Source organism: Aspergillus puulaauensis, chromosome 8 (genome assembly GCF_016861865.1).
Source record: "Aspergillus puulaauensis MK2 DNA, chromosome 8, nearly complete sequence".
Lineage (NCBI taxonomy): Eukaryota > Fungi > Ascomycota > Eurotiomycetes > Eurotiales > Aspergillaceae > Aspergillus > Aspergillus puulaauensis.
The window spans coordinates 1,874,757-1,899,240 of record NC_054864.1 but is presented as its reverse complement, the minus strand read 5'-3'; the positions used below and the strand labels follow the sequence as shown (position 1 = coordinate 1,899,240).

The window sequence follows — 24,484 nt, the reverse complement described above, 5'->3', positions numbered from 1 at the left end:
TATTACGTACCAACTTACCAAGAATTGCAAGGCGGATATACTTGGCATCGTTTTCTCGATACAGATCCTTAGAGACGGAACCGTGGCTGCCAAGGGCTAAAGGTGATGTTGTTTTGTATGCCAGACTTCTCGATAACCACAGAGAAAAGACATAAAAGTGGTATAGACGGTAGGTATGTATAATTCTATCGATGTAAATGTTATATACAAGCTAAACCAACCAAACCAAACATAAAAATATCTAAACAGACCATGCCATTCCATGCGGACAACCCCCAATCGAGGCACCTCACCTCGTATCTCACCTCGTTTCTATCATAAGCTTCCAAAAACAAAAGAAAAGAAATGCAGTTTCCGGGTAGAGAAAAAAAAAGACAGGATAAAGAGATTTACATGTTATCCTCACTCCACCGGCTCCTTGCCTTCAGATAAGCATCATGCTCTTGCTTCCCCTTCGCAGCATCCAATCCTACACCCAACAAACCCCTCTCAACCCACTCCTTGCTCCCCATTTCAGAAAGACGGGATAGAGCACGCGCGAAGGCAAAGCGTTCCTCGTCACCGCTGAAGATTGAGGATGTTTTGAGTGCTTTCATGGATAGGCCGAGGTCGTCCATCATCATGCGCATGGAGTCGGAGAGATCCGTGTGCTCGCCGCTGTCGTCGAGAGAGGTCTTGACTTCAGACTCGGAGATGAAGAGCGTTGTTAACGGGGTTTCTGTTGTAAGGACGAGTTTTGCCTGATTTAAAGATGTTAGCCTCGGGGAAACCTATATACATTGGGAAGTGAACGTACCCTGCTTTCGTAGACGGCGTCGATGAATGTGATAAACCGTCTAGCAAGATCACGCTGGTGCAGCGTCATGGACGGCACATCCGTGACGATGAATGCTTCGTAATTTCGGACCAGTTCGAGATAGTCTGCTGCACCTGTAGCAGATCCAATGAGCTGCTGGAAGCTGAACTTTGCAGCCTTGCCGCTGGCGAGAGGAACTTGGATCTTGCGGCCCCAGACTTCTTGCGTGGTCGGATGTGGAGGGTCGTTGATCGGGTCGCCGAGGAAGTCGAACCATTTCTGAGCATGCTGCTCGGCCTCTGGACCTAGAGGGTTGTGGTAGACACCAGATGGCGGACGGGGGATTTTTCGGTAGTCGGTGGGAGAGTTAAGGTTGATCACATTGAGGACAGTCGTTAGGAGGGTGATGCACGGGATGAAGGATTCACGTTGGATGCCGTTCAGGTAGAGGTCGTTTGGATGTCGGTTCGAGGTGGTAACGAGGACAACGCCGTGAGACATAAGCAATTCAAGGAGTCTGAGACAAGTGTGAGTAAACTGGAAAATTGAGGTGATAGAAACCGGACATACCTTCGTAGAATCATAGCATCAGCTACATCCGTACACTGGAACTCATCGAAGCATAGCACACTCGACTTTTCCGCAATATCAGCCGCAACCAGCGGCAAGGCATCAAAGTCATTACCAAACCGCATCTTCACCACATGCATCCGCTTATGTACATCCTGCATGAAGTTATGGAAATGAATCCGAGACTTCGACGAAATATTCGGTGGCAGCGTTTCGTAAAACAAATCCATGAGCATCGTCTTCCCACATCCAACATCCCCATACATATAAAGACCTTTAGGCAGATCCTCCGAAATCGACGTTTCCGGCTTCGCAGGCGCTTTTGAGAATAACGAGCCGAAAAACGACTTCTTCGGCGCTTGGTCCAACGACTCTATAGTTGGGCGCACGACCGCAGGAGCTTCATATGACCGGAGCCGTTCGTATAAATCTTGCAGCTGCTCGATTATCTCTACACGTTCCACAGTATTAGTACTGCCCCGACGCCCATTAAGTCGCATAGCTAGCCGCCCACTTACGTCTCTGATAGGGATCGTCTCGAAGCCTCCCCGCCTGGACCCTCGTATCATACTCTGCCAAGGGACCACCAGTCTCGCTAGCCGGAGCCTTCACAGCCGCATCATTTGTGAGAGTTGCTGCCCATCGTCTCACCCCCTGGTTCACCGAGTACGCACCCGCATTCCACCGGCTACATCTGCGCGGAATCCCTGGGTTTGTTCGGGAGCGGTAGGAAAGCCCACTGTGTAGACTTCTCCGATAATCCGTGATATAAGCTGGCTTCGTTGTACGCAGGGCCGCAGGGCGTACCGGTACTCGCCGTCTCAGAAGCGCGCTGGCGACATGGTCCGCGCAAAGCCTGGCGGAGGAGCCACTCATTGGCATCTAGATCGCAGTCGCAACAATGACCGAGGGTTGCGCTGTTATAAATTCATGCAGGTATATCGTCTATGGAGGTAGTGAGTAAAGCAAAGTCGGCTCGCGGGCGAGTTGCAGACTCTGTGAAGTTTTGCACTTGGTGTACTTTCTTTCTTTCCACCTGCCCGGCCGGATTTCCGTGATTGTCGGCGGAAGAGACGCGGGGGCGGAAGGGAGAGTGGTTAGCGCGGTTACTCTTCCACGGGCGGGTTATAGTAATGGTCAGGGATATATAGGCAATACGCAAGTGAATTAACAAAAAGTGCCCAATTGCAGTAAAAGAAAGACGTATTCAACGTCGGCGTTCTGGCAAATCTAGAGGCGAAAAAGAACCGCATCGTTGCCGAGGGAGGCGGTCATGTGACTCGGGAGACGGCCCCCAGTTTTAGCTCCGACTCGGACTCAGAAAATGGGCGTCGCCTCGTCCCATGGTTCCTGTTTCATGGACAGGCAATTTGGGTTGTTTACTTCTGTTAAGAAATGTCAAATATTGAAGTTAACTCTGTATATGCAGGCTAAATTTTATGTACACACGACAAACATGGGAAAAGGGTATGAGAGCAAAAAAAACAAGAACGGAAACCAATGTACATGATCGCATCAACATTTCAGACGTCTCAATCTTGACATCCTCAACTTCGTGAATTTAACAAACGCATTCGTGGGGCTGATGACCAAAGAACATCCCTGAACGCCGCGACATCCTGAATACCCAAACAAAAGAGAAATAGTCGGGCTGAAGTATGAGTAGGCACAAAAGAAATGACAGCGAGAGATGAAGCAACAAGGGCTGTAAGGGAGGGTAGACACAAAGATAAACAGAAAAGGATCTCTATCGTAAATAGGTTCTATGCAAGTCCGACATAAAGGGTGAGTTTAGAATTTCGTTGAATAGCGGTATCGAGATCGTTGTCGCTGACAAGGTCGACGTAGGTGCCAGAAGGCTCATCCTTGTATTGTACCACGATGTCTTCAGTGATCTTCAAGCGATCCTTGAGTTTTTCTTTGAGCTGCTGGGCATTGATATCACCCGGAACTCGAATGGCAATCAGGTCATCCTGGAAGAAGACCTTGACTTTCAGCGCTCCGCTGCCGGAAGTTGTGGACACTTGTGTGAGCGAGCTCTGCTGGCGGATCATTGGAGGTGGGTTTCCGTTGAGGTGGGAGTTAGACGGCTGGGATCGCTGGTGTGAGTGCGAGGCGGAGTGCGAGTGTGAGCTGCGTTCGGAAGGCCCGCCCGTTTGTGTTTGCGAAGACTGTCTAGATGCACTGGGGGAGATCTCATGGTCAGACTGTTGCGAGCCACCTGAGAACCTTGCATCTTCGCCAAAAGCACTAGGGTCGATCTCGAAGTCGCCCTGCCGAGGAGCGAACAGCTGACGAACAAGAGGGCATCGGGTGATGTGAGGAGGCATAGACAGAAGCTTCTTGATGTATTCATCCAGATTATGACGACGGCCATCGGAGATCGCATCGGTGACGTGGGCGACAGGACCAGGCATAAATGGCAAAGTTCGAGGTTTGCCGCGATTGCCCGCTTCCTCCTCGAACTGGGTCAATAGAGAGATTTGGAAATCATAAAAATCGTGATAGTATCGGGACAGTTCCCAGCAGCGACCATCTTCCATCTTAACTTCGATAATGTACCAATATTTATCGTTGTCGAAACAATAACGAGGGATTGACGCAGCAACAGGTGCGACGAGAGGTTGGATGAGACTCTGTGATGGTTGATGTTGATGGACGGTTGGTTGAGCGAGAGATGCCTTGCTGGCATTACGATTGTGAAACCCCTACACAATATCTGTTAGAACCTTGCGATGAGCGCGATAAAGAGCAATGGGGACTCACTTGGCCGTTCTGGCTCATGTGGCTCATATGGTCTGCACTCTGCCGCACTGACATTCTCTCCATGCCAGATTGAACGGATTGCATCGAGCCAGCCGCTTCGATCTTGCCTAGGGTGATGCTGCTGTTCTTGTACTCCGCAGTCATTTTCTTCCACTCCTCCACCTTGGGAACACCAGCGCGCCGGACGGCTTCAAGCGGGTCGGTGACTGCCTGCCCGCTCTGCATATCGCGAAGCTCAACGAAAGACACGGGGATAAGGCCCGGGCCACCGAGGCGACCGATGGGTTTTGCGACGAACCATTCGGGGTTTGACTGGGCGATGACGATGATTGCCTCTCCCGACCTGGCGTCCAGCTCATCTGGACGTTCTGCCTGGAAGTCGTACTGGACGATGCCATAGACCATCGCCCCTCCACCAGCTTTGCCCATCATTGATATCCTGGGAAATGCGGGGTGCGATTGATAAGATTTTGAGCTGCCTGAGCCGAATTCAGAGCCTGAAGAAGTAGCCCGGTCAGCGAAACCCGAATCGTGAGGTTCTTTCTTGTTCCCAAGGTCGACGGATCCGCTGCTGTCTCGTTGGGTTTTGCCGACGACTTCAAAGAAGGATACTGGGACCAACCCCCTGGCGGTAGGGATAAGGGGATTGCACGCCTCGTACCAATCCGAGTCGTCCTCCCTGCTAATAACGTGGAAGAAATCTCCCTTGCTGAAGGGCAATTCCTGATTGTTCCCTGGTTCGGGCTGGTAATCGTAGAGCGCCTTGATGACCTGTACGCGTTCGAACGAAGATTGATTAATATAAGCCGAGGAAAGGAGGGGGTCGGTAAACAATGGGATGGGCCAAAAGAGGGTGGGAATAAAGAGGGACGAGAAGCAAATATAGAGATATAGAAAAAGCGACAGAAGGGATGGAGAAGGGAAAGGAAAGGAAAAGGTTAAAGCGCACGCACCTTCTTTGGAGGCAGAATGGCGACGGCGGATTTGGGCGTAATGGACAGATGGTGGTGGTGGTGGGGTTTGGGATCCTTCTCCCCTTTCAGCGAGCGTCGGAGAGCCTAAAATTTGTGGTGTTAATCGCCTAATCAAAGCACAGGAAGAATCAAGGCGGTGATTCACTGCAATTTGTCGAATAATGTCGAACTCGACAATAATAACGACAATAAAAACATATCAATCGCAAAATGGACCTGGGTTAAACGTACCTTCATTATCTTCGGAGTTAGATTAGATGCACGCAGCAGTCGATTCGAGACTCAAGCAATTGCGACGATGGAATTCGCCAGGTTAGGGAATTGAGACTCGACAGGTCACCAACACCATTCAATTATACCCCCGATGTAAGCCACCGACAGATGATAAAGGAGAGACGAGCGCCAAAGGCGTCACAAGACGCAACAAAGAGAATGTAATCGTCAAAGAGACCGAATAAACCTGAAAGAGCGAGAGTGAGGGCTGAAAGAGCGTCTGGCTGGCTGGCTTGAGCGAGAGGAGGATGAAGGAGGATCGGGAGAGGGAGAGCGTCGATAACAGTGTAATAATAATAAGAAGATCCCTGTCGGTTCCCTTTTCAGAAACTCAGGCAAATCGCCGTCCGATAATTTTTGTGTTCCAGAATTGTTCGCTCTCGTGCGTTGAGTTACCACGGACGGAGATCAAACAGAACACTGGTCCGGAGGTCTCCCCCGCCTCTCTCGATTGAGCTCAAGTGTGGATGAACCAGAGAGCTGGGCGGGTCCTCTTTCCACAGAAAGATATCGAATGCGGGCAAAACTCCAGGAAGATCGGTGGCTGAGGAACCAGAGACTCAGAGAGGCACCAAAAGGGGTCGTGGGGTTGGGAGTCAAGATTGAAGTATTTGCTAGTCTGGCGCTTCAAAAAGGTGGCGGAGGTCCCAGTCGGCTGGGACAGGCTGATCTCGACGGACAGGCCAGCCAACAGGCAAGGAAGATGCGTCGAAAATGCAGGAGAAGCGCGTCCAGCTTACTGCGACCGGCTCCTTTCTCTTACCGGTAAGTCGAGTTGGGCCGCGGGGAACGAAGCAGCTCGAGTGTGGCGTTAGTTTGTATGGAGTCGGGCTGATGACGGTGGATTTGCGACTAGAATATACCGTAAGGACCTGTGAATTAGAGGCTGAACATGGCTGCTACTAAGGCTGATTGTAGCTGCATTTCCATCAGTAACGCCCTGCCATACGCCGCTGATTTAATGCCCCATCACATAACTATTCCTCGCCACTATTCTGCATCTGCCAAGCACTTTTTAGTCGTCCAAGTTACCCGCGGGTCATCTATATCAGGTAATCTTGCTAATTTGTCGCTCAAACCAGCCTCAGAACTCGTTTCTAACTAGTTATTATGGAGTCCAATCTTCAAGACAATCAAACACTGATCGTTTTTCAAATAAAAAGAATGCTTAATTAGACCCTACTGACCCCTTATTCCCAAGTGTGGTCAATGATTTCATCCTTCATGTTGTAGTTCGTTACTTCAAGGCGTCTGGTAAGAACAGCCCGCCTCCCATTAGGTAGGTAAGCAGTGAGTCAGCGAGGTGAAGTGAACGGAAATGCAATCCAATTGCTTGATATAGGTTGACCGTCTAGACATTCAACCTGTGATTACACCTAGATGATTTCCGGTATCCTGGTACTGCCGGTTTGCGCTACCTTCGGGCTACGTTGCCTTCGCCCATCAACTTTAGGAAGATAACTAGTTCATCTACCATCTTCGTCGCCATTCATAACAAAGCATATCGAGGAACGAGAGGGAATTCACAGGTCCTCGCTCTACATAGTCAATGAAGATATTAAAACATTCCCAGAAGAGCAGTGGACAGAGAATAGAATCCTAAATTATATGGCATTCCAGCGAATATACTACAGCCTACAGAGTACTATACAGCCAACTATGCCGCTAAGTTTAAAGCGAAGTATTATTCCACCGGCCCTGCTTCCCCGCTGCATCTCAGGCTTATCCACTCCACTCAAAAAGATGCTCTCTATGTATCAAGGAAGCTTATCCTCATCCCTGCCGTCTCTGTTTCTTCAGCCTTCTTGTGACTCAATGTTGGCCAAGACGGTTGGACAGCACTCCCCTTCGCTGGTTCCGACAGTCCAAAGACGAATTGCCACCAGATCTTAAGTTTGTACCTTGCCGCACCTTGAAAGAAAAAAAGAAAAAAGAGAAGGTCTCTTGCCATGGCAGTGGCAGTGGGCACGACAGAACCTCAAAGGCTCAACCAGCAGCTTTCAACCCAACCACACTCTCCAGATTCCATCCCTCCTTTCCACCTCCTTCCAGTAACCCCGATGAAAGCCCTTTATTCCCTTCCCGCCCCATTCTCAACCAAAGAAAGCACCCGCCAACAAAGGACCCTCCTCGCTTGGCTGGCGGCAATCGTCCGGTCCTGCCTCCCGCGCCTGCGTTGCGTCTGACGTCTCCCTCCCCTCCATCCACGGTTACCCCTCCCACCTGGTTCTTCGGTTCCATTCTTTCGTCCTTCTTCTGTCCCCCGCTTCCGCCTCTTCGATTGAACCGAAAATTCGGGCGATTCAACGGTCGTGAACTTTATCCCTAGCAGCTCGTTTCCGGGTTTGGTAAGTGGCTCCCTAACGGCTCCAAGTTAAGTTCCAGGTTGGCTGGGTGGTGCTACATATCCGGCGAAGTACGTACTTGGAGTATAGATACCCCATACTTACGAAGTGTAAATGGACGTGTCCTTTTTCCGACACCGGCGTTTCAAAGACTCGTCTGGACCCGCTATGTTCGAGAACGTGGCAGCGGGTCTGTCTTGTCCACTTCTGATCCACACAATATCTCGAGATACGTAACGGCTACTACTACCTGCTTTACTAGTACAATATGGGCAGGGTGAATACGACGCGTCCATGGCCTACACGTCGAATCGACGTGTGGGAGTTTGATGAGTTCAGTAGAGACGACTCGAAGGTTAAAATATTCCTTTTGTATTTTATTGGCTGTGTACAATCGGCCAAAATATGGTCCATCCATCCACTCCCAAACTCCCAACGTACCGCAGAATAAGGATGTAGAAGTTACGGATGCTTTTGCAACTGACGGGGTATACTATCTCCGGGGCCCAGCGAAACGTGGACACACCCAAGAATGAATGCAACAAACAGCGAGAAAATAAGCAAAGAAATGAAGAAATGAGGCCAAGGTAACTCAAAACAGCGAGGAAGGTGGGGAGAAGAATCGGTGCGTGCGGGAGGTGTTATCAAGGTGAATAGCGGGCGTAGTTAATGGAGAAAATCGAGAAATGGCACTTATATCTGACCCTTGATATCAATCACGCGATGGGCGCTGGCTTTGGCCGTTTCAAAATATTGGGCTGTTCTGACCCCTGTAAGCAGTCTGACGGCTCCGTCCTTTTCCAATAGCATGTCCTCCGCGCTATGGTCCAGGATGAAGCGCGCACTCTGCTCATCGGACTCGAAGCCTAGCTCTTCGGTGATGAAGCGGATTTTTACGTCTGGCTTGTATCTAGAGTCACGGTTAGCAAGGGTCCTAGGTAAGCAACAAGGAAAGAACCACTCACGCTTTACAAATGGCGGAAAGAGCAGATAGTCGCTCGCGATCAACAAACATATCCATCAGGTAAGCTCCCATATTCGGAGTGTCAAGATAAAGTTGGAAAAACCGGTGGTAATTTCCAAGGGCCAGCGCAGACCGCACATCCAATGCATGCTTGACAGCACCACTTTGCTTGTCTGCTGGGGTTAGATCGGCTAGGGCATCGTTCATGGCCGTCCAGTTCCGAGTGTGGATGAAGTAGAGAATGCGATATGCCTTAAATTCGGTCGGGTGACCTCCCGGTTGCTGTGTGTACAGAGCTCGCAGCTGTGTCTGACACTGATTATACTCACCAAGGTCTCCCTTCTCTAAAGCAATACGAGCGTGGATCTCATAGACACTGACGGTAAACTCGTTCCTGATATGCTGCACGGTCAAGTCCTGGCGTAACGATTTGAACTGGTCACAGATATAGGTATAGTTGTTGTCCTTTTTCCACTTCTTCTTTAGAAGATCCAGAGTCTTCACAAGCACAGAGAGGGGTCGGACAGTATCCGGATTCGGCGCCGAAGTCAAACGGAAATAACGCTTCTCCAGGTCCTGACATCTTCCAACCACGGGACCAGATGGGGCGGGCGTTGGAGAAGCGCCTCGTGACGACGGCGATGATCCATATCCTCCTCTGGGGTCCTCAAAACGTCTCTTCCGCATTTCCAGATTAGCTTTGGACTTACTACTTGAGTTTTGGAAATCTAGTCGTTGTCGTTTGTCTGTTGGGGAATAAGTGATTCGATCTTCAAAAGCATTTGATCTGTTAGTTTGCCTCCACGGTGGGTAGGCGCCTGAAACCGCTTGGTACTCAGCCGACTTCCTTTTCTTAGACATGTCGTCGGCACCAGGTGCATCGCGCTTGTATGTTGGGGCAGTAGCGTAGGGCGATCCCCATGTTGAGGCCTCGGGATTAGCCAATACCCTTGTTTTATCATTCTGCACCATGATCTGGGGCAACGGTAGGGTCTCCCAATCAATCTTGCCGAGCATGTCTGTCTCTGCTGCGTTCGTTATGACCGACTTCAACTTGGTCTCCATCTCCACCCTAGTGACCCCCGGGATTTGCTGATCGGGAGCGAAACTCCGTTGTACATACATGCGGACAGGATCCGGCCAATCTACTCGTTTGCGGTCGGCTGCGTCTGCTGCGGCTGTTGTTGGCTGAGATGAAACAGGGGTAGTGGAACTCGAGGCTGGTTTGGTGAGGCTACGGCGTGCTTGAACCGGTATATATGCCGGAGTAGCTTTTGAAGATGGTTAGCAAGATCCCATGATAAGCAGAGGAAGGAGGGGGGAAATACTCACCATGGTTTGGAAAGAGAGCAGTAGTGGTTGCTGACGCGCTGGCACGCCAGGGCGGTATGCCGGAGCTCATTTTGGCTTTGGACTAAGCAAAATACCAGAAATGAAGGTAAAATGAAAGAAAGAGACGGGAAAGGGTGGTGAGAAGAGAAAAAAGAGGGGCGTTGGTGAGACCAAGATGGCCTGAAAGCGTGGACTGGACAGGATGAACTACAGATGTCCGGCGAGAGAGATAGCCCAGGAATAGGATCTACACTCCAAAACGTATTGAAAGGTCTAAGAAGAGAGAATAGAAAGAGGTAGAAAGGCGGAATACAGACAGTGATGGTGAAACTGACGGTGAGTGTGAACTTTGAAGTGATCAATAGGATTCAAATTAGTGAACTGAGTGAGATCTCGCTTCCGGGCCGTCACTTTTGGTGGCGGAGTGATTTTCGTGCTGCATGAGTGGTTGCACTGGTTTGCCGTACTGGTAAATCACATGACTGGGTTCACGTGGTCTTGTCTTCACCAATCACATCCATACCATATACTACCTTACTTTGGACTCTGGAGAGTGTATGCCTTCAAAAGGAATGACAAAAGGGAGGGAAAATAAAAAAGGTGAGCAAAAAAAAAACATACAACAGCTGGGATTCGCATGTGGTCACCCACCATACTACTAACCAGCCGGCGTGTGGCTTAAGTACGGCTGAGCGGACGGGAAGCCCTGTTTTCCACACCCTGTGGTCGTATGTACCTGATACAGTTAAAGAAATGTTGATGTTCGCCCGTAGTGTGTCACATTCGGCTCATTATATGTACATAAAAATCATTTATTATCATCGCGGTCCCGTCCATCAGTAATCAGTCATATCATGACAATATTCCCATCTGACATAGAATAGCAAGAGGCATGGGGAATCAGGGGTCACATCACAAGGAAATACATAAAGGAAAACGGCAGAGGGGTAAGGAAGAATCACTTCTTCCAAAACATGGCTTTGTGCATCGCCCTCGAAAATGCCCATTTGGTTTCGTTGATCTTGTCAGTCACGTTCAAGCCTTTGCTTCCATAGGACACATTCGATTTTGTCCCACCACCGACTGAGCTTGTGGCCGCACTGGCATTGGCACTGGCGATGTTCCCGGCTTCAAACTTGGCCTTGCCCTCAACGATCTTCTGGACAAGATACAAGACAGCGTAGGTTGTTGATCCGATGGCACGAATAATAGCTAGGGCTGCGACAGCCCACAAGACGATAGCGAGGTAGACATTGGTACCACCCGAGCCGACACCGTAAACTTCGGACACAGCCATAGCGAGAACCACGTTGGCCACCATCCATACGGAAACCATGTACGTACGCACTGCGCGGTAGTAGTCTTCCTGCTGCTGACTCTCGGAAATCCCGGGGTCGGGGACTTCCAGGCGGTCTCGAAGATTGCGGAGCGCAGCATCGTAGCCGCTGTCAATGTCGAGTTGTTCCGAAGGCATCTCGACCTCCACGATAGAGCCATTAATGATACGGGCCGTACCCAGGTCGGTGTTGAGCGAGTTGTCTCCTTTGGTACCCCAGGTCACGTCGTGGGTGTTGCAGAACGCATAGCATTGCAGTGTGCAGATGTAGCTGGGCAACAGAGCGAAATACTGCGCCGATGAAGTGAACATATGCCATGGGTCAAGGTACATGAACGACGTGAAAAAGTAAAGTCCGACGGTGGAGAGTAGAGAAATAACGATGTTCACGAAAAGTGTGTCACTGACGGTAAGTGGCACATCATGTCCCGTTTTGGCCATGAGTTCAAGCACAACCAAGTAAAGTGTACAGAAAGCTGTGTAAATCATGACTACACTGTACACAATCATACTGGAAAGGTATAACTTTTTTGCTCTGCAAACTTGTTAGAATGTTCCGAGCCCGAGTATAAAAGGGCAGCTCACCCTTGAGGTCGATTGCCCATAGAGAAAATGAACTGGAGACACATAACCAAAATACAAGCATATCTGAGTACAACAAAGATATATTTGCCCATATTGTGGCCGAACGGGTCCATCTTCTTGTCCGTAAGGGAGCCTGCAATGAAGAAAAATGCAAGATAAAAGTTTGCCTATGATTGTCAGTTTGAACTCCTCATCTCAAAAGAAAGAGGGGCATCGTACTAGACCAAAGTAGGTGAAAATTAGTTGAAGTAACTGGTATGCTGATTCAATCTGAAGCAGGACCTTGCGTGCAATAGAATGATCGGTTTTCCACAACTGCTTAACGTTAACGATGGAGTAAACGGCCGCGAAGAAGGCACCGTTCAGCCATCGACGACGTTGGGAGATAAATTCGGGAATGGAATCTACGCTATCGTTAGCAAATTTCCATAGGATGCCTTGAGTCAGGTACATACCAGGAACGTCAGTCTCTCCAACAGCGCTCTTCACGAATCTCAGGACCCATCTCTCTTCCCGCTTAGCTACCAACTCCCAGCAGAGGATACGGTCTTCTGCCAAGTACATATTGGCTGTGAATACATCCGCATCTTTACCATGCAGTGTTTCTCCCTTGAAATACTGATTCAGAGGACCGTTGCCCTCAGCGTCGTTTTGCAAGGCGAAGAATCGGTATGCACTGAGCGCACCTGGCAGCACGGTAATATAACCAAACACGGACTCCAAGGGCTTGTCAAGAATGTTGGACATCTTGTACTCAAAATTTTGGCTTGCCACTAGGGGATTCAGGAGACCAAGCATATTTTTGCCCTTGCTTGCCTTGATTTCACCAGCTGCACCAGCCACATTGGAGTCTTGATCGAAGGCCTTCCACAAGTGGTACAGAGCCGTGGGTTCTGGCCTTGTACCAACATCGAGTAGAATGCAGATGTTAGGTTGCAGGGCGCGGCCGAAAGCGTTGAAGAACCAACGATGTGAGTTCAGCTTTTTCTGGTTATGTTCCTTCAAACAGAAAACCATCTGGACAGGTACGATTCCTTTCTCGGCTCCCTTGAATTTGAGGTCGGAATCGAGCGATACTTGGGTCGTGTATTCATAAACGTGGGCATTGACCTGTTTCTGGTTGACAATGTTCTTCGCAATGCCTTCTTGATAGACACCTAGGGCTGCTAGAGCATTCAGTGTCCGCGGATGCACCTTTTTCCGTCCGTCGGCAATAATACAGACCACAATCTTCTTCCACCCGTCTTTACCCCAAGTACGAGACTTGGACCGAGAACAGAAGTGGCTGATATTTCGCATGATACCATGCATGGTCCGAGTAAAATGAATTTCGTCCTCGTTGTACATGGTGACACAAATGAATAATTCGGTTTCGCGCATGGTCCTTCCAATCTGCTGGCGCAACGTATAACCTCTTTGTGTAAAATCGTCCGGGTCGCAGGTTACAGCAGTGTACCGCATGTGTGTAAATTCTCGGTCATCTCGGCGCGGCAAAAAGCTATGCAAGATCGTAGGAATCTTACACTCCAAGATCAGCTCACCGTTGATCAGCTGGACCTCTTTCTTCGACACCTGTGCGTCACGGACACCTCGACGGCCCTGTTTCTCTGGAGCCGGTCCGTAGTGCAGGTTGGGGTCAACCATGGAATTGGTTTCATCGTCGTCGTATTCTTCTAGATCAACCTTTTCGAGATCCCTCTCATCCGTTATGATGGTTGACCCGCTGGTGAATGATTGAACACTACCACGGCCTCCATGGCGAGAATTTATTGTCCGCCCTCCACCGCCGAATGGGTCGTCGTCTTCATCATCACCTATATCAATTTTTGTATCCCGCGCGCCTGCTCCTGGCTTTGAGAATAATGGAGCCGGTGGGAGGGGTCGCCTAGGACTCCCACCATATCTTGAACTAGGGGTTCCAGGCCGGGGGCTACCATTCAAGTCTGCGCGTTCGTATTGCGAGCCAGCCACAGATGGAGGTCTAGCCCAGTCTGGCCCACGGGTAGGGGACCAGGGTCGTGTAGGCGAGGCGGGGCGAGAGGAAAAGTGCATCTCGTCCGCAACCGATGCGGTGGGCGGAGGTATAGTGGGCGCATTTCGTAGGCTTGAAGCAGGGCGTGTGAGTGTTTCATCCCGGTCAAATTCATAGGAGTACCGATCCGCATATCTGCTTTCCGTCCTGCGGAAGTAGACGCGGTTAGTTTTTCGTATTCGTGGACAAGACATTTTTGCATCAAAATGTCTCTGAAGGAAAGGTCAAGAACGACGAGCAGAAAAATTCAATACATAACCCCACAGGGCAGATATGAGTGTTGACAGCCGGGACAAGGCATGGCAACCGGAACATAGAGCCAAAATACCGGATTGAATCATCGGCATGCCACGCTGGTCTGGGTGACGGTTTGACAGGGGCACTTGGGAAAACTCACTGATTATCATCACTAAACGGATCTCCATATCGATAAGCTGAAGCAGCCCCCAGATCTGCGCTCAACTCGGATTCAATCTGAGAATAACCAGTCGATTCGACCTGAGAACTGGTTGGGAGAAGTCGCATAGTCGGACCGCTGTTACGCATCGGAGATTCATCATTATCCGACAGGTAGGATCCTCCATAGCTATAAGCCGGAGGATCCTCGTCCTGACCGTAAGGTATACGAGGCTGGCTCATAATAATTGCTTCGTAGACGGACTAATTGGTCATGCTCTTTGATATTGAAAAAGACGTCCACTGCCGTTTCATCAGGTCAGAATTCCACTTGTGCATTCCTCGGGACATAGAAAGAATGTGACTTACAGTGGGGGGGAGCAGGACAACTCCCAGGAGCGGTTGGATGAATAGCGAGCTATCCGGGGTAATTGTCGAGAACCAAAGTTTAGAAGTACTGAACAGTGCAAATACTAGTCGTCACACCAAGTAAATTGACCTTAAACTGGACGAGGTGCGGCTTATAAACAAAGGCGACAATCAACGAGACCAGGTACCAGACCAACAGGCAAAGGGGAAAGTTTGAAGAACGCAAGGCACAGATGAGCTTTGCTCCGGTCTTTGATGTTTTCTTTCCTTGCTGACGGCGCTTCGAGCGATCGCACGCTCATCGCCATGGAGCTGCGTGGAGGCGCGGTCGCCAGGGCAACAGGAGTTTGAGGGAGCTGGGCGGGGCAACGCTTGGACTCTTCCGGTGCCTTGCATTTTCTTCATTTCGCCCCAGCTGTCTGGCGAGTGGTCGCTCGTGGTGTCTCGCAGCTCCTTTTTGCCAATCTCGATTTGCGCTCGTGATTGTGTGTCATGCGGTGTTCACGAAGAAGGGAGAGAGAGTCCTGAGGGGGCCTGGAGTGGAACTTCCGCCCGGGCCCGATCTCGTGTACCAGACCACTCTCCGATCAAACAGGGGGTATTACATTTGAGAGCGAAGATTATTGCATTCAAAAGCCTATCAACCTACAATAATATCATTACCTCCGAGCGAGCCATGGACGCCGTACGGTGTACGTCGGTACGGTGTACGTACTCTGTAGATCCGCGAGCTTTAAATGCCAGACCCATCATCCATGGACCTAGGGCGATCCTCCACAATGAACCACCGCAGACAATAACAGTAAATGGTATCCGATAAAGAACAACAGCATAACATCATCGTCAATCCGTATCCTAATTCTACCATCCTAGAAGTTTTTGACTTCTTTTCAATAGCCTCGCCATATCCATATCCGTCTCATCGAGCACCAGTCGTGCCGATCATTGCGATATTCACGAAGTCGCAGCAGGTTCACGCGGTTCCGGTAGCAATGGCGCCCTCTCAGGATCACCCTGACTCGCTTCTGGTTCCCCGGCACTCCTGAAGAGAATATCCCGGTTGGTAGACTTGACAAAGGTCAAGTAGATCGAGTCGAGCAGGAAAACCGCGAAAATAACCCACGCAAAGATCCATTGTCTGGGAAAGCTAGTCTTCTTGTCGGTTTGGGCGATGGCCACACCTGTAATTCGGGCGTAAATCAGCATTCAACCACCAATATACAGGAGGTTACGTGGGGAATTTACCGAAGACCAGCAGACTCAGACTGTATCCGAGCAGTTCATCTACCGGCACAATGATGTGAGCGGCGCCAATAACGAAGATGATCCAGATGAAAACGTTCGCGGCGATCTCAGCACCTGGAGTATGGCTCCAGACTGCCGCGGCTCCATTCCAGAAGAGCGCGATCAAAGTCCAGGCATATGGGCCTGCAATGACGGCTAGATGCGACAGCGGCGGCAGGGAGCGGATGCGCCAGAAGGCGACGTGCTGGTGGATGAAGTGAGCGATCAGAATGACCTCAGCTGGCCAGAAATGGTTCCTGGTCCAGAGGAGGATCCACGCGAAGACGAAGAGGTTGTTCAGAATGAAATGCGACGCCGCGTTAGCTGCTACAGTGAAAATCGCTACATCCTTGGAAAAGAGTTGGATCAGGTACCCGATCTGGGAGAGGAGGAGGAGGATCCTGCGAAGATGTTACCGATATGCGCTGGTGAAGAGGGTGTGTATAGAAGGATGAAAGATAATCGTACCAGTAAATTGCTAACACGACAATGTTAACACTGAACGCAGTAGATCGCCGCTCAAGCTGAGACCAGAGGGTCCAGCTGTTTGATACGTCGGCAGGCTTATGGATGGAATAGAAAATCCCAAAAACGATGACTAGAGCCCACGAGAGAGGCGCGAGAACCCGATACGAATTCAGCGAAGCCTTGCTGTGCGACTCGCGCCTAGCAAAAGGATTGTAAGCGTTGTCTGGGGGGTAAGCAGTCGTTAGTAGGTCTATACTAAGCCGCGGACTATATAAAGCCTGCGGGGTCAGGAGGGTGCAACACACACGAACTCATGGTGGTACTGGAATACCCTCACAGTGAAAACAAACAGAGACCAAGAAAAAGGAAACAAGAAGGGTTCATATGATGCAGGGCGCATGAACACTCTTATAACGTGAGATGACGACAGTTTAGCAATTGTCGTGCCTGCTCCCACCATCCCCGCAGCACAGTTGTCAGGAGACAACATCTCTTCACCCTCACTGGTTCAAATATTATCCGCCATACGTTTCTAGTTTAGCCACTGTCTGAAATTCAGTCTTGCTCGTCAAAGCGACCAACAACTGAAATCCTTCGGCCAAACATGGTCTGTTCTGCTCTTTCTGCGCTGTCGATCCGTGCACTGCCTTGTCCTGTGCCTCACCCTCCATCAGTAGATAGTAGACTACGGATACAGCAGCCGTTTGACGGCCGTGGCCCGTTTTAGTTACTAAGGAATAGTGGGCAGACGAGTATATTGCGGGGCAATGATTGTAGCTAACAAGAAGCTGCCGTAAAAATATGCAGCCAACTCAAAAAAGATGCCAGTAAACACCTGACTCCGGAGCCCATAGTACCGAAATGTTTTGTCGCCAATCTGCACGCCTACATCATCTTTACTTAGGTAGGAAACAGAGGAAACTTAGTGCAAGCTAAAAGGACAAAAGCGCTCCATAGAAAAGACAGAGCTCCGATCATGAAAATAGCAAGGTATGAATCCGCTTCAGACTGCTGATCCATTGCGCCTTTCACTGCATCTGTTCCACAGCTTTCACGAGACTGTGGTGGATGGATTTTGGCGCAATAATCATCCCCTCGCACCCCTCAAGAGTTCTTCCCAGGCTGCAATCAACGGGGTTTCCTTTCAGGTCGCTTACTTGGCAGCCCAGCTCCGTGACTATTAACATACCTCCCACGTGATCCCATACCTTTGAGCGATACGAAGCTTTCCGCGGAATCTTGATGAGCACGTTACAGCCACCGACAGCGATGGCAATATATCGCAGTTGCGCAGACCATAGATCCGTCCTAGGCGGCCACGGAGCTCCAAACCTCTCTGCAAGGGCCCCATGCACCTCATAGTTCGAGGATGTCGCAGCCTTGCAATCCACGAACTGAATATCCTGAAACTCTGTGATTTGCGATTTCGGTTCAAGTTTCGTAGCTGGAAGAAGTGACCCGGTCCCCAACTGTCTCGACCACGCACCCTGCCCATCAACGGCGAAGATCATGACTCCATGTCCTGTCCGGTCCGCGAGATCCTCATGGACAGACCCAGACTCCGAATTGAGATTTGGACACCCCGTAACACCAAGCTTCTGCTTCCCATCCTCCACAAGGCCCAAGCAAACAGCGTACTGCTGGCCCCGCATAAAGGTCGCCGTCCCGTCAACGGGATCGAGAACCCATGTCCGACCTCGCGGCTTGCAGTTACCCAGCGCACCAAGATCAATCAGGCGAAGCATCTCATCCCTCGAGCTAGGCGCAGTGAGTAGCCTTTCACTTTCCTTGTCCTCAAGACGAGTAGACGAAACTAGATCCCAGGTCCGTTCAAGCAAATCCGGTTGCGCACGGAGGGTTTTTGAGTCCTCCTCGCCAACAATTTCATCATCCGGGAACGCACTATGGATGGCGGCAATAATTAGACTCTGCGCCCCAAAATCAGCGATTGTGACCGGGGTGTCGTCGCTTTTGTCCAGGGACCCTTTGTCGACGGCCGCGATAAGCTTCTTTGTCAAGCGCGCGGCTCTCTGGACCGCCAAGCAAGCAATTTGCAGCTCTTTTGAGTAGGGGCTGTTGCCATCCATTTTGATTATGCGGTGAATGGGATAGAAAAGTAATTGAGGATTATGAAGAGGTTTTCATTCCCGACTGCCCACTGGCAGGATACTGCAGCGCCAAGCCCGTCACCGGCAGTGGATCCCAGCCCGCGCTCCCCCCCTCTCATTGGTTGGACTTGCCTTCTTTGGACTGTCGCCTTTTGATTGATGCCCTAACATGAAGAGTCTCAGAGTGTAAGATCTGTGCTCACGTTGACCTAACTGTCCTGGTGAGTAAAATATGGTAGGATACATTTATTATTTGTATCTTGGAGACCATGGTCTTTGCTGAAATAAGGATACCTCCAAAAGCACATAACTTGCAGCACCTTTACAACAACCCAACTATCAGTAGTATCGCCCCGGGCTCCGAGTCCATAATCAATGTAAGGGACCTCCTTTTCGCTGAGGAAGGTTTTTACTCAGTTTAGCCCATCGCGATGACTTTATGGACGATAGACTGCTTGCCAGATTTCCTGTGATATCAAGCTGCACAATTTGGAACAAGCAATATATAGCAACTACCGCTGTGTAGTATGGCTTACGGCTTGTTTAATCCATGCGTGGAAACTCCAAATCAATTTTACCCCAATATTAAGCCTAGGCTCTATATAAGCTTCCCATATATAGCAGTTCAAAATTGCTTGGACTAATTTGGTCCTAAGTATCATCCTATATTGAAAGTCGTCTCCCTCTCAACACCCGCCTGCGGTACATCCCACAAATATCAGTTATTGGGAATACTAGGTTCGAACCACTACGTATTAGTTAACGGTGCGGTAAGAATATAAAGTGAAGCTGCCCAAAAAAAATTTCATTGCATTATTCCCATTTCCTAGTTAATACGACCAAGCCTCATTAATAATACTGTAAGCATCAAGTCATAAAGAGATATCTGAGGTGTTGCCGAGCTTAGAGGTCGGCAAGAGCAAGCTCATAGGCAAACCCAAGAGTAAGCTTCGTGTGCTCCAGCATGTGGTCAAAGCTCAGATATTTGATCTTATCGTCAGTGGTGTGAATGTGCTTGTTGCTGTTCTCCATCTTGGATTCTGTTGCCATGGCTGATGGGTATCCGTACTTGCTTGCTGAGGTGTGATCGGAGCAGGCATAGCCGCATCGGGTATCGGCAAAGCCAACGCGACAGTACTAGAAGAAGTCAATCAGCGAAAGACTAGGACAAATGGATCAGTCTGCACTTACGGTATTAATGGTAGCCTTGAGGAAGGTCGTGAGTGCGGGATCAACATAGTCAGTCATCACTCCAATGGCTTCATCCAAGCCAGCATCAACGGAGCCTTTCGTATACCCGGTCATATCTTGCTGGAGCATGGCTTTCACATCCACTTTGTTTCGTTGGTGCTTGGAGAATACAGCTTGGGAACCAAGCATTCCACCCTCTTCTGCTGAGTACCAGTGGAATTCAATTGTGTTTGGCGCTTTCCCTTGTGAAATGACCTCTGATTTCAATAAACCACGCAAGGCCTCAAGGATTGTAACAGTCCCACTTCCATCGTCATCAGCGCCTGGGGCAGCTAGAAGAGACGGAAGGAACAGGTTGATGCTGTCCTGGTGTGCACCCAGGACAACAGTTTTGTTCGATACACCAGGGATACGGGCAATGATACTGAACTGACCCCAAGGGTGCTCGAACTTCTCGACAGACGCACCCGACCCATCAGCCCCTGAATCATGGACCACTTTCTGCACCTGTTTGTACAGCCATGTGGCAGACTCAACACCATCCGACGATTTATAGTATCTCGTGTGGAAAGAAGTAAATTTCTCAAGATCCTTCTGCATGTTCTCCTTGGATAAGCCATCAATGAGCCCATTGACCTTGTCTGTATGCCCCATCTCCTTTGGATAATTGATATAGGCACCAGCATCTAGTGTTGGATACAATCCATAGTTTCGGTCTTCTGAGATATCAATGAAGTTCACACCGTCCTAGAAGCGGTTAGCAACAGCAAAGACCTAGGAAAGTCCGGAGATGCATACGAGTTTCAAGGCCCACTTTTCTTCCTCTGTTACCCATCTTGTTTGATAGGGAGCGAGTTCGATTAGATATTTCTCTTGCTCATGGTGAATATGGGGGTTCTCTATCACATCCTGTTGCGGGATGGCGTAGGCCCAGGCACCAGTGGAAGCGGTAGCGCCCAGAGCGAGCGCGGTCGAGATCTTCATGGCGGAGAAGACCTGGACGATCGTTTGTTAATAATAACGAGAAGAATGTGTTGTAAGAATATAGAGCGGAGACACAGGGGACAATTTAGCAGCTCGCAGAGGCCTGGGAGGGCGTTCAACTGACAGCTGCTGACTGAGGGGTGTGTTGCAGGCAAGTGTCGCAGGCCGAAGAAGGAGGTCTTCGTTAATCGGACAACTTTTCAAGACAAGAAATCAGGCCCAGATATGCTCAAAAAAATATGCGTCCCGTTCAATTCCGACGGTGGGTGACTATTATATAGGGTAGAGACAATATGAAAGAAGGGCAGACTCAGTTGCGTCAGAGTCAGAGATGGGTTGGGGGCCTGGGCCGGGGGATTTAGATAAGTAAGCTGCCGCAGTGCCCAATTGAGTTAGATCCCCGCCTGGGCACCTGCTCTGCCACACGCGACCCCTGATAGTCTACTCTGATACGACACAGCCTCGCCTCCACTCTCAGGGCGCTACCTGATGACTCCATGACTCCGCCGTCGACGGAGATCAAGCTACGGAAACAAAGGAGAAATGCCAGGAACCATGGGTTTATTTTTGGCATTTCACACAGCAGCCCCTGAGTCCTGAGTCCTGAGTCCTGACCCTTGACTTTTGAGTCTTGACGTTGAGAACGGCAAGACTGCGACTTCCCCGCACAACTGCGCAGATCTCTCCAAAACGACCCAGAGTCCTAGACGGTGGATGACTGGACAGACTTGGGGAGTGTCAATCGACAAGCCCCACCGAATCGCACCCCGAACTCAACCGCTACGAGGGTATGAATCGTCATTTTGACAACCATTTTGATCACACATCTATGAGGGCCGTTGTGACATATCCCGATTTAATAAGGGAGGAGAACGGCCGGAGGACTCTTGTAAGCAGTTAACGTGGTCCTGAGAGATTATTGCCTACCAGCTCAGCCTCCTACATTTGTTGGATAAAATGCTCTTAAGCAGCTGTAAGATTTTAAACTATGACCCTGTACGCTAGCCTCTACTAGGTGCCTCATTTCCAGGTGTCCTATAATACGAGAGCTAGGAATCGGGTCCTGGGCATAGTTGAGAAGTAGATGGTCGGCAATAACGCGACATATGATGTTAACAAGAGAGGAAAATAATGCTCTTACAATAAAAATTGACGCGGTACCTAAATCGTACTGTTGAAACGGTGAACACGCGGATGACCTAGAAAGTATTCTTCTTCAATCTCCAGGGCTGCATAGATAATCTTGAGTTCGGAAATTTTGGAGGGCTGAGTCAGCCTCCGCATTTGCCAGCGGCTTCCAGCAACATCTGTCTCTCGTTTCTAATCAATCTCACCATCTCTCTAGCTTGCAGTCAAATACAGAGGAGGTGGGTATTTTACCTCATTCTCCTCTTTCCTTTCTTTCTTCTTTTTTTTTTGCCCTCTATTGCTGGCCCTTCTTTCATAATAATGTCCCCAATTTCCATGACCAAAGGCAATGGCGGCTCCGAGCCCGAGTCGTTCACTCAAATGGCCGACAAAGACCTCGAGTCCATAGGCCGCCACTGCCAATACGAATACTGCAACCAGCTCGATTTCCTACCCTTTCGCTGCGAATCCTGCCGTGGGACATATTGTCTTGACCACCGCACCGAAACCGCCCACCGCTGCCCGCAAGAAGGTGAGTGGGCGCGCCGCCGAAACGGAAACCGACAATCTGCCAACAGCACGCCAACACAGAAACCCACCATCTACAACTCCGATCAGTGTGCGCACGTATCATGTAAAACCTTGATCAATACGTTCAAGGACCCTGGTGTTCGCTGCCCGGACTGCTCGAGAGAATACTGTCTTAAACACCGCCTAAAGGAGGAACATGATTGCGCCAAGATTGCCCCGCGACTAGGCAGCGGCGCAGCCGGGGCACCGAATGAAACGATCCGATCAATGTTCGCGCGTGTCCGCTCATGGGGGAAGGATAAGAGTCAGGTTGCTGCTACTGCCGCCGCCTCCGTGAAACCGAAGCCGAAGCCCAATAGTCCTGCTGCGCGAGCTGTCCAAGTCAACGCCCTTAAGAAAGCGGCCAAGGGCGATTCAAGTGTTCCTGCTGACAAGCGGGTGTACCTACATGTTGTAGGAACATCAGAGACGCAGGGAGTGGACCCACCGAATGGGGACTTTTGGTTTGACTCACGGTGGAAGGTAGGGAGGGTGCTGGATGATGCGGCGAAGCGCTTGGGGGTCGAGAATGTGAACAATCGGGCTGGGGAGGAGGCACGGTTACGGCTGTTCCATGTTGATAGTGGGGAGTTTTTGGAGTTTTCGGATGCGCTCGGAGCCGGGAAGGTGAAATCGGGCGATACTATCGTTTTATTGAGGGGTGCTGGAGTGATGCTGGGGAAGTGATATTTTTTCTCTTTTTTCCCCCATTTTTGGGCCATTTCAGCTCTTGATATCCTTGGCATTGCATAGCATGATACACTCTATATTGGCGTTGGGAATTTTTCTTCTACCTTTATACATATGCATTTAGCCTCTACCATCTAAACGCTCATCTTCATCTTAATCGCCTTGTGAGGTTGGTATCCAATAACCTCAAATTCTTCCTCTTTCCATCCATCAATAACACCACTACCGCGATCTTCTCTCTTAATCTTCAACTCGGGGAATTCAGACGGCTCCCTCGTCAGCTGCTCCTGCAGAGCTTCCACATGATCCAGATAGACATGCGCGTCGCCCATCGTGTGGATCAACTTTCCTGGGTTCAAATCCGTAGCATGCGCAATAATGTGCGTTAACAGTGCATAAGAAGCAATATTAAACGGCACGCCAAGGCCCATATCACAACTCCGCTGGTACAACAAACAGCTCAACTCGCCCTTTCCTTTGCCTTTCCCTTCCTCGATGCCTTCAGGATAGGAGACATAGAACTGAGCAAACATATGGCAAGGTGGGAGGGCCATCTTCTTCAAATCCGCGGGGTTCCACGCCGACATGATGATCCGTCGGTCAAATGGTGTCTCTTTAATCTTCCTCACAACATCGGCCAGCTGATCAACACCCTGTCCGGTGTAATCGGTATGAGCATCAACATACTCAGCGCCGAAATGGCGCCACTGGAAGCCGTAGACGGGCCCTAGATCACCGACTTCCCGGTGCGAAAGACCAACATTATCCAAGAACTCGCGCGAGCCATTCCCGTCCCAGATCTTGATACCGGCCTCAGATAAGGGGATGCTCGATGTCGAGCCTGAGATGAACCAGAGGAGTTCGGCGAGGACGGCGCGTAGGAAGACGCGTTTTGTGGTGAGGAGGGGCAGAACAGGGATTTTCGATTCTACATTTGCAGGGTCGGGCTTTGAGAGCGAGAAGCGCATGGGAACTGGAGCGAATATGGAGCGTGTTCCTGTTCCTGTGCGGTCGGGTCGGTGTTCGCCCTCGGCGAGGATTTGGCGGATTAGATTCAAGTACTGGTGCTCTTCGTGGGAGGGGTTTTGGGGTATTTGAGGTGGTGTGGCGGCTGCAACATTGCCCCGCTGAATGTCATTTGAGAGTGTCATTTTCTAGGCTATGATCGTATGTTTGGAAGCTGAGGCTGTGATTTGAAGAAGTGAGGAAACTCGACACCATCGTTGAAGGTTGGAAGAGAAACGCGACCCAGGCGCGTCACGTAATCACGTGTTAATTACCCGTTTGGGACGGATATACTTAGGTTTATGTTGTATACTACTC

At 50.0% G+C, this 24,484-nt stretch overlaps 9 protein-coding genes across 9 annotated transcripts; 1 reads left to right on the top strand and 8 right to left on the bottom strand.

Annotated features, from left to right (window-relative positions):
• Positions 1–389: 389 nt before the first annotated feature.
• On the bottom strand, positions 390–2,248 carry APUU_80700S (AFG1 family ATPase; the record flags this gene model as incomplete). Its single annotated transcript, XM_041697010.1, has 4 exons — positions 390–740; positions 797–1,313; positions 1,367–1,817; positions 1,885–2,248. 4 exons carry the CDS (start codon positions 2,246–2,248, stop codon positions 390–392), a joined length of 1,683 nt encoding a protein of 560 aa, XP_041562583.1.
• Positions 2,249–3,129: 881 nt separating this feature from the next.
• On the bottom strand, positions 3,130–5,343 carry BEM1 (phosphatidylinositol-3-phosphate-binding protein BEM1; the record flags this gene model as incomplete). Its single annotated transcript, XM_041697009.1, has 4 exons — positions 3,130–4,074; positions 4,133–4,903; positions 5,086–5,190; positions 5,338–5,343. The coding sequence occupies 4 exons, from the start codon at positions 5,341–5,343 to the stop codon at positions 3,130–3,132; spliced, it is 1,827 nt and encodes a 608-aa protein (XP_041562582.1).
• A 3,074-nt stretch (positions 5,344–8,417) lies between these two features.
• On the bottom strand, positions 8,418–10,090 carry APUU_80698S (SAC3/GANP domain protein; the record flags this gene model as incomplete). The annotated part of the gene is made up of 3 exons (XM_041697008.1): positions 8,418–8,634; positions 8,690–9,959; positions 10,021–10,090. The coding sequence occupies 3 exons, from the start codon at positions 10,088–10,090 to the stop codon at positions 8,418–8,420; spliced, it is 1,557 nt and encodes a 518-aa protein (XP_041562581.1).
• Positions 10,091–10,978: 888 nt separating this feature from the next.
• Positions 10,979–14,612, bottom strand: chsB (chitin synthase class II; the record flags this gene model as incomplete). The annotated part of the gene is made up of 5 exons (XM_041697007.1): positions 10,979–11,891; positions 11,942–12,108; positions 12,161–12,345; positions 12,397–14,120; positions 14,371–14,612. 5 exons carry the CDS (start codon positions 14,610–14,612, stop codon positions 10,979–10,981), a joined length of 3,231 nt encoding a protein of 1,076 aa, XP_041562580.1.
• Positions 14,613–15,692: 1,080 nt separating this feature from the next.
• Positions 15,693–16,805, bottom strand: APUU_80696S (DUF1774 domain-containing protein; the record flags this gene model as incomplete). Its single annotated transcript, XM_041697006.1, has 4 exons — positions 15,693–15,919; positions 15,984–16,423; positions 16,491–16,713; positions 16,796–16,805. The coding sequence occupies 4 exons, from the start codon at positions 16,803–16,805 to the stop codon at positions 15,693–15,695; spliced, it is 900 nt and encodes a 299-aa protein (XP_041562579.1).
• Positions 16,806–17,518: 713 nt separating this feature from the next.
• On the bottom strand, positions 17,519–18,577 carry APUU_80695S (inositol monophosphatase family protein; the record flags this gene model as incomplete). Its single annotated transcript, XM_041697005.1, has 1 exon — positions 17,519–18,577. The coding sequence occupies one exon, from the start codon at positions 18,575–18,577 to the stop codon at positions 17,519–17,521; it is 1,059 nt and encodes a 352-aa protein (XP_041562578.1).
• A 924-nt stretch (positions 18,578–19,501) lies between these two features.
• lap1 (putative aminopeptidase) lies at positions 19,502–20,773 on the bottom strand (the record flags this gene model as incomplete). The annotated part of the gene is made up of 3 exons (XM_041697004.1): positions 19,502–19,735; positions 19,790–20,536; positions 20,588–20,773. The coding sequence occupies 3 exons, from the start codon at positions 20,771–20,773 to the stop codon at positions 19,502–19,504; spliced, it is 1,167 nt and encodes a 388-aa protein (XP_041562577.1).
• Positions 20,774–22,222: 1,449 nt separating this feature from the next.
• APUU_80693A (AN1-type zinc finger protein) lies at positions 22,223–23,158 on the top strand (the record flags this gene model as incomplete). The annotated part of the gene is made up of 1 exon (XM_041697003.1): positions 22,223–23,158. One exon carries the CDS (start codon positions 22,223–22,225, stop codon positions 23,156–23,158), a length of 936 nt encoding a protein of 311 aa, XP_041562576.1.
• A 137-nt stretch (positions 23,159–23,295) lies between these two features.
• On the bottom strand, positions 23,296–24,312 carry TMP1 (thymidylate synthase; the record flags this gene model as incomplete). The annotated part of the gene is made up of 1 exon (XM_041697001.1): positions 23,296–24,312. The coding sequence occupies one exon, from the start codon at positions 24,310–24,312 to the stop codon at positions 23,296–23,298; it is 1,017 nt and encodes a 338-aa protein (XP_041562575.1).
• Positions 24,313–24,484: the final 172 nt, after the last annotated feature.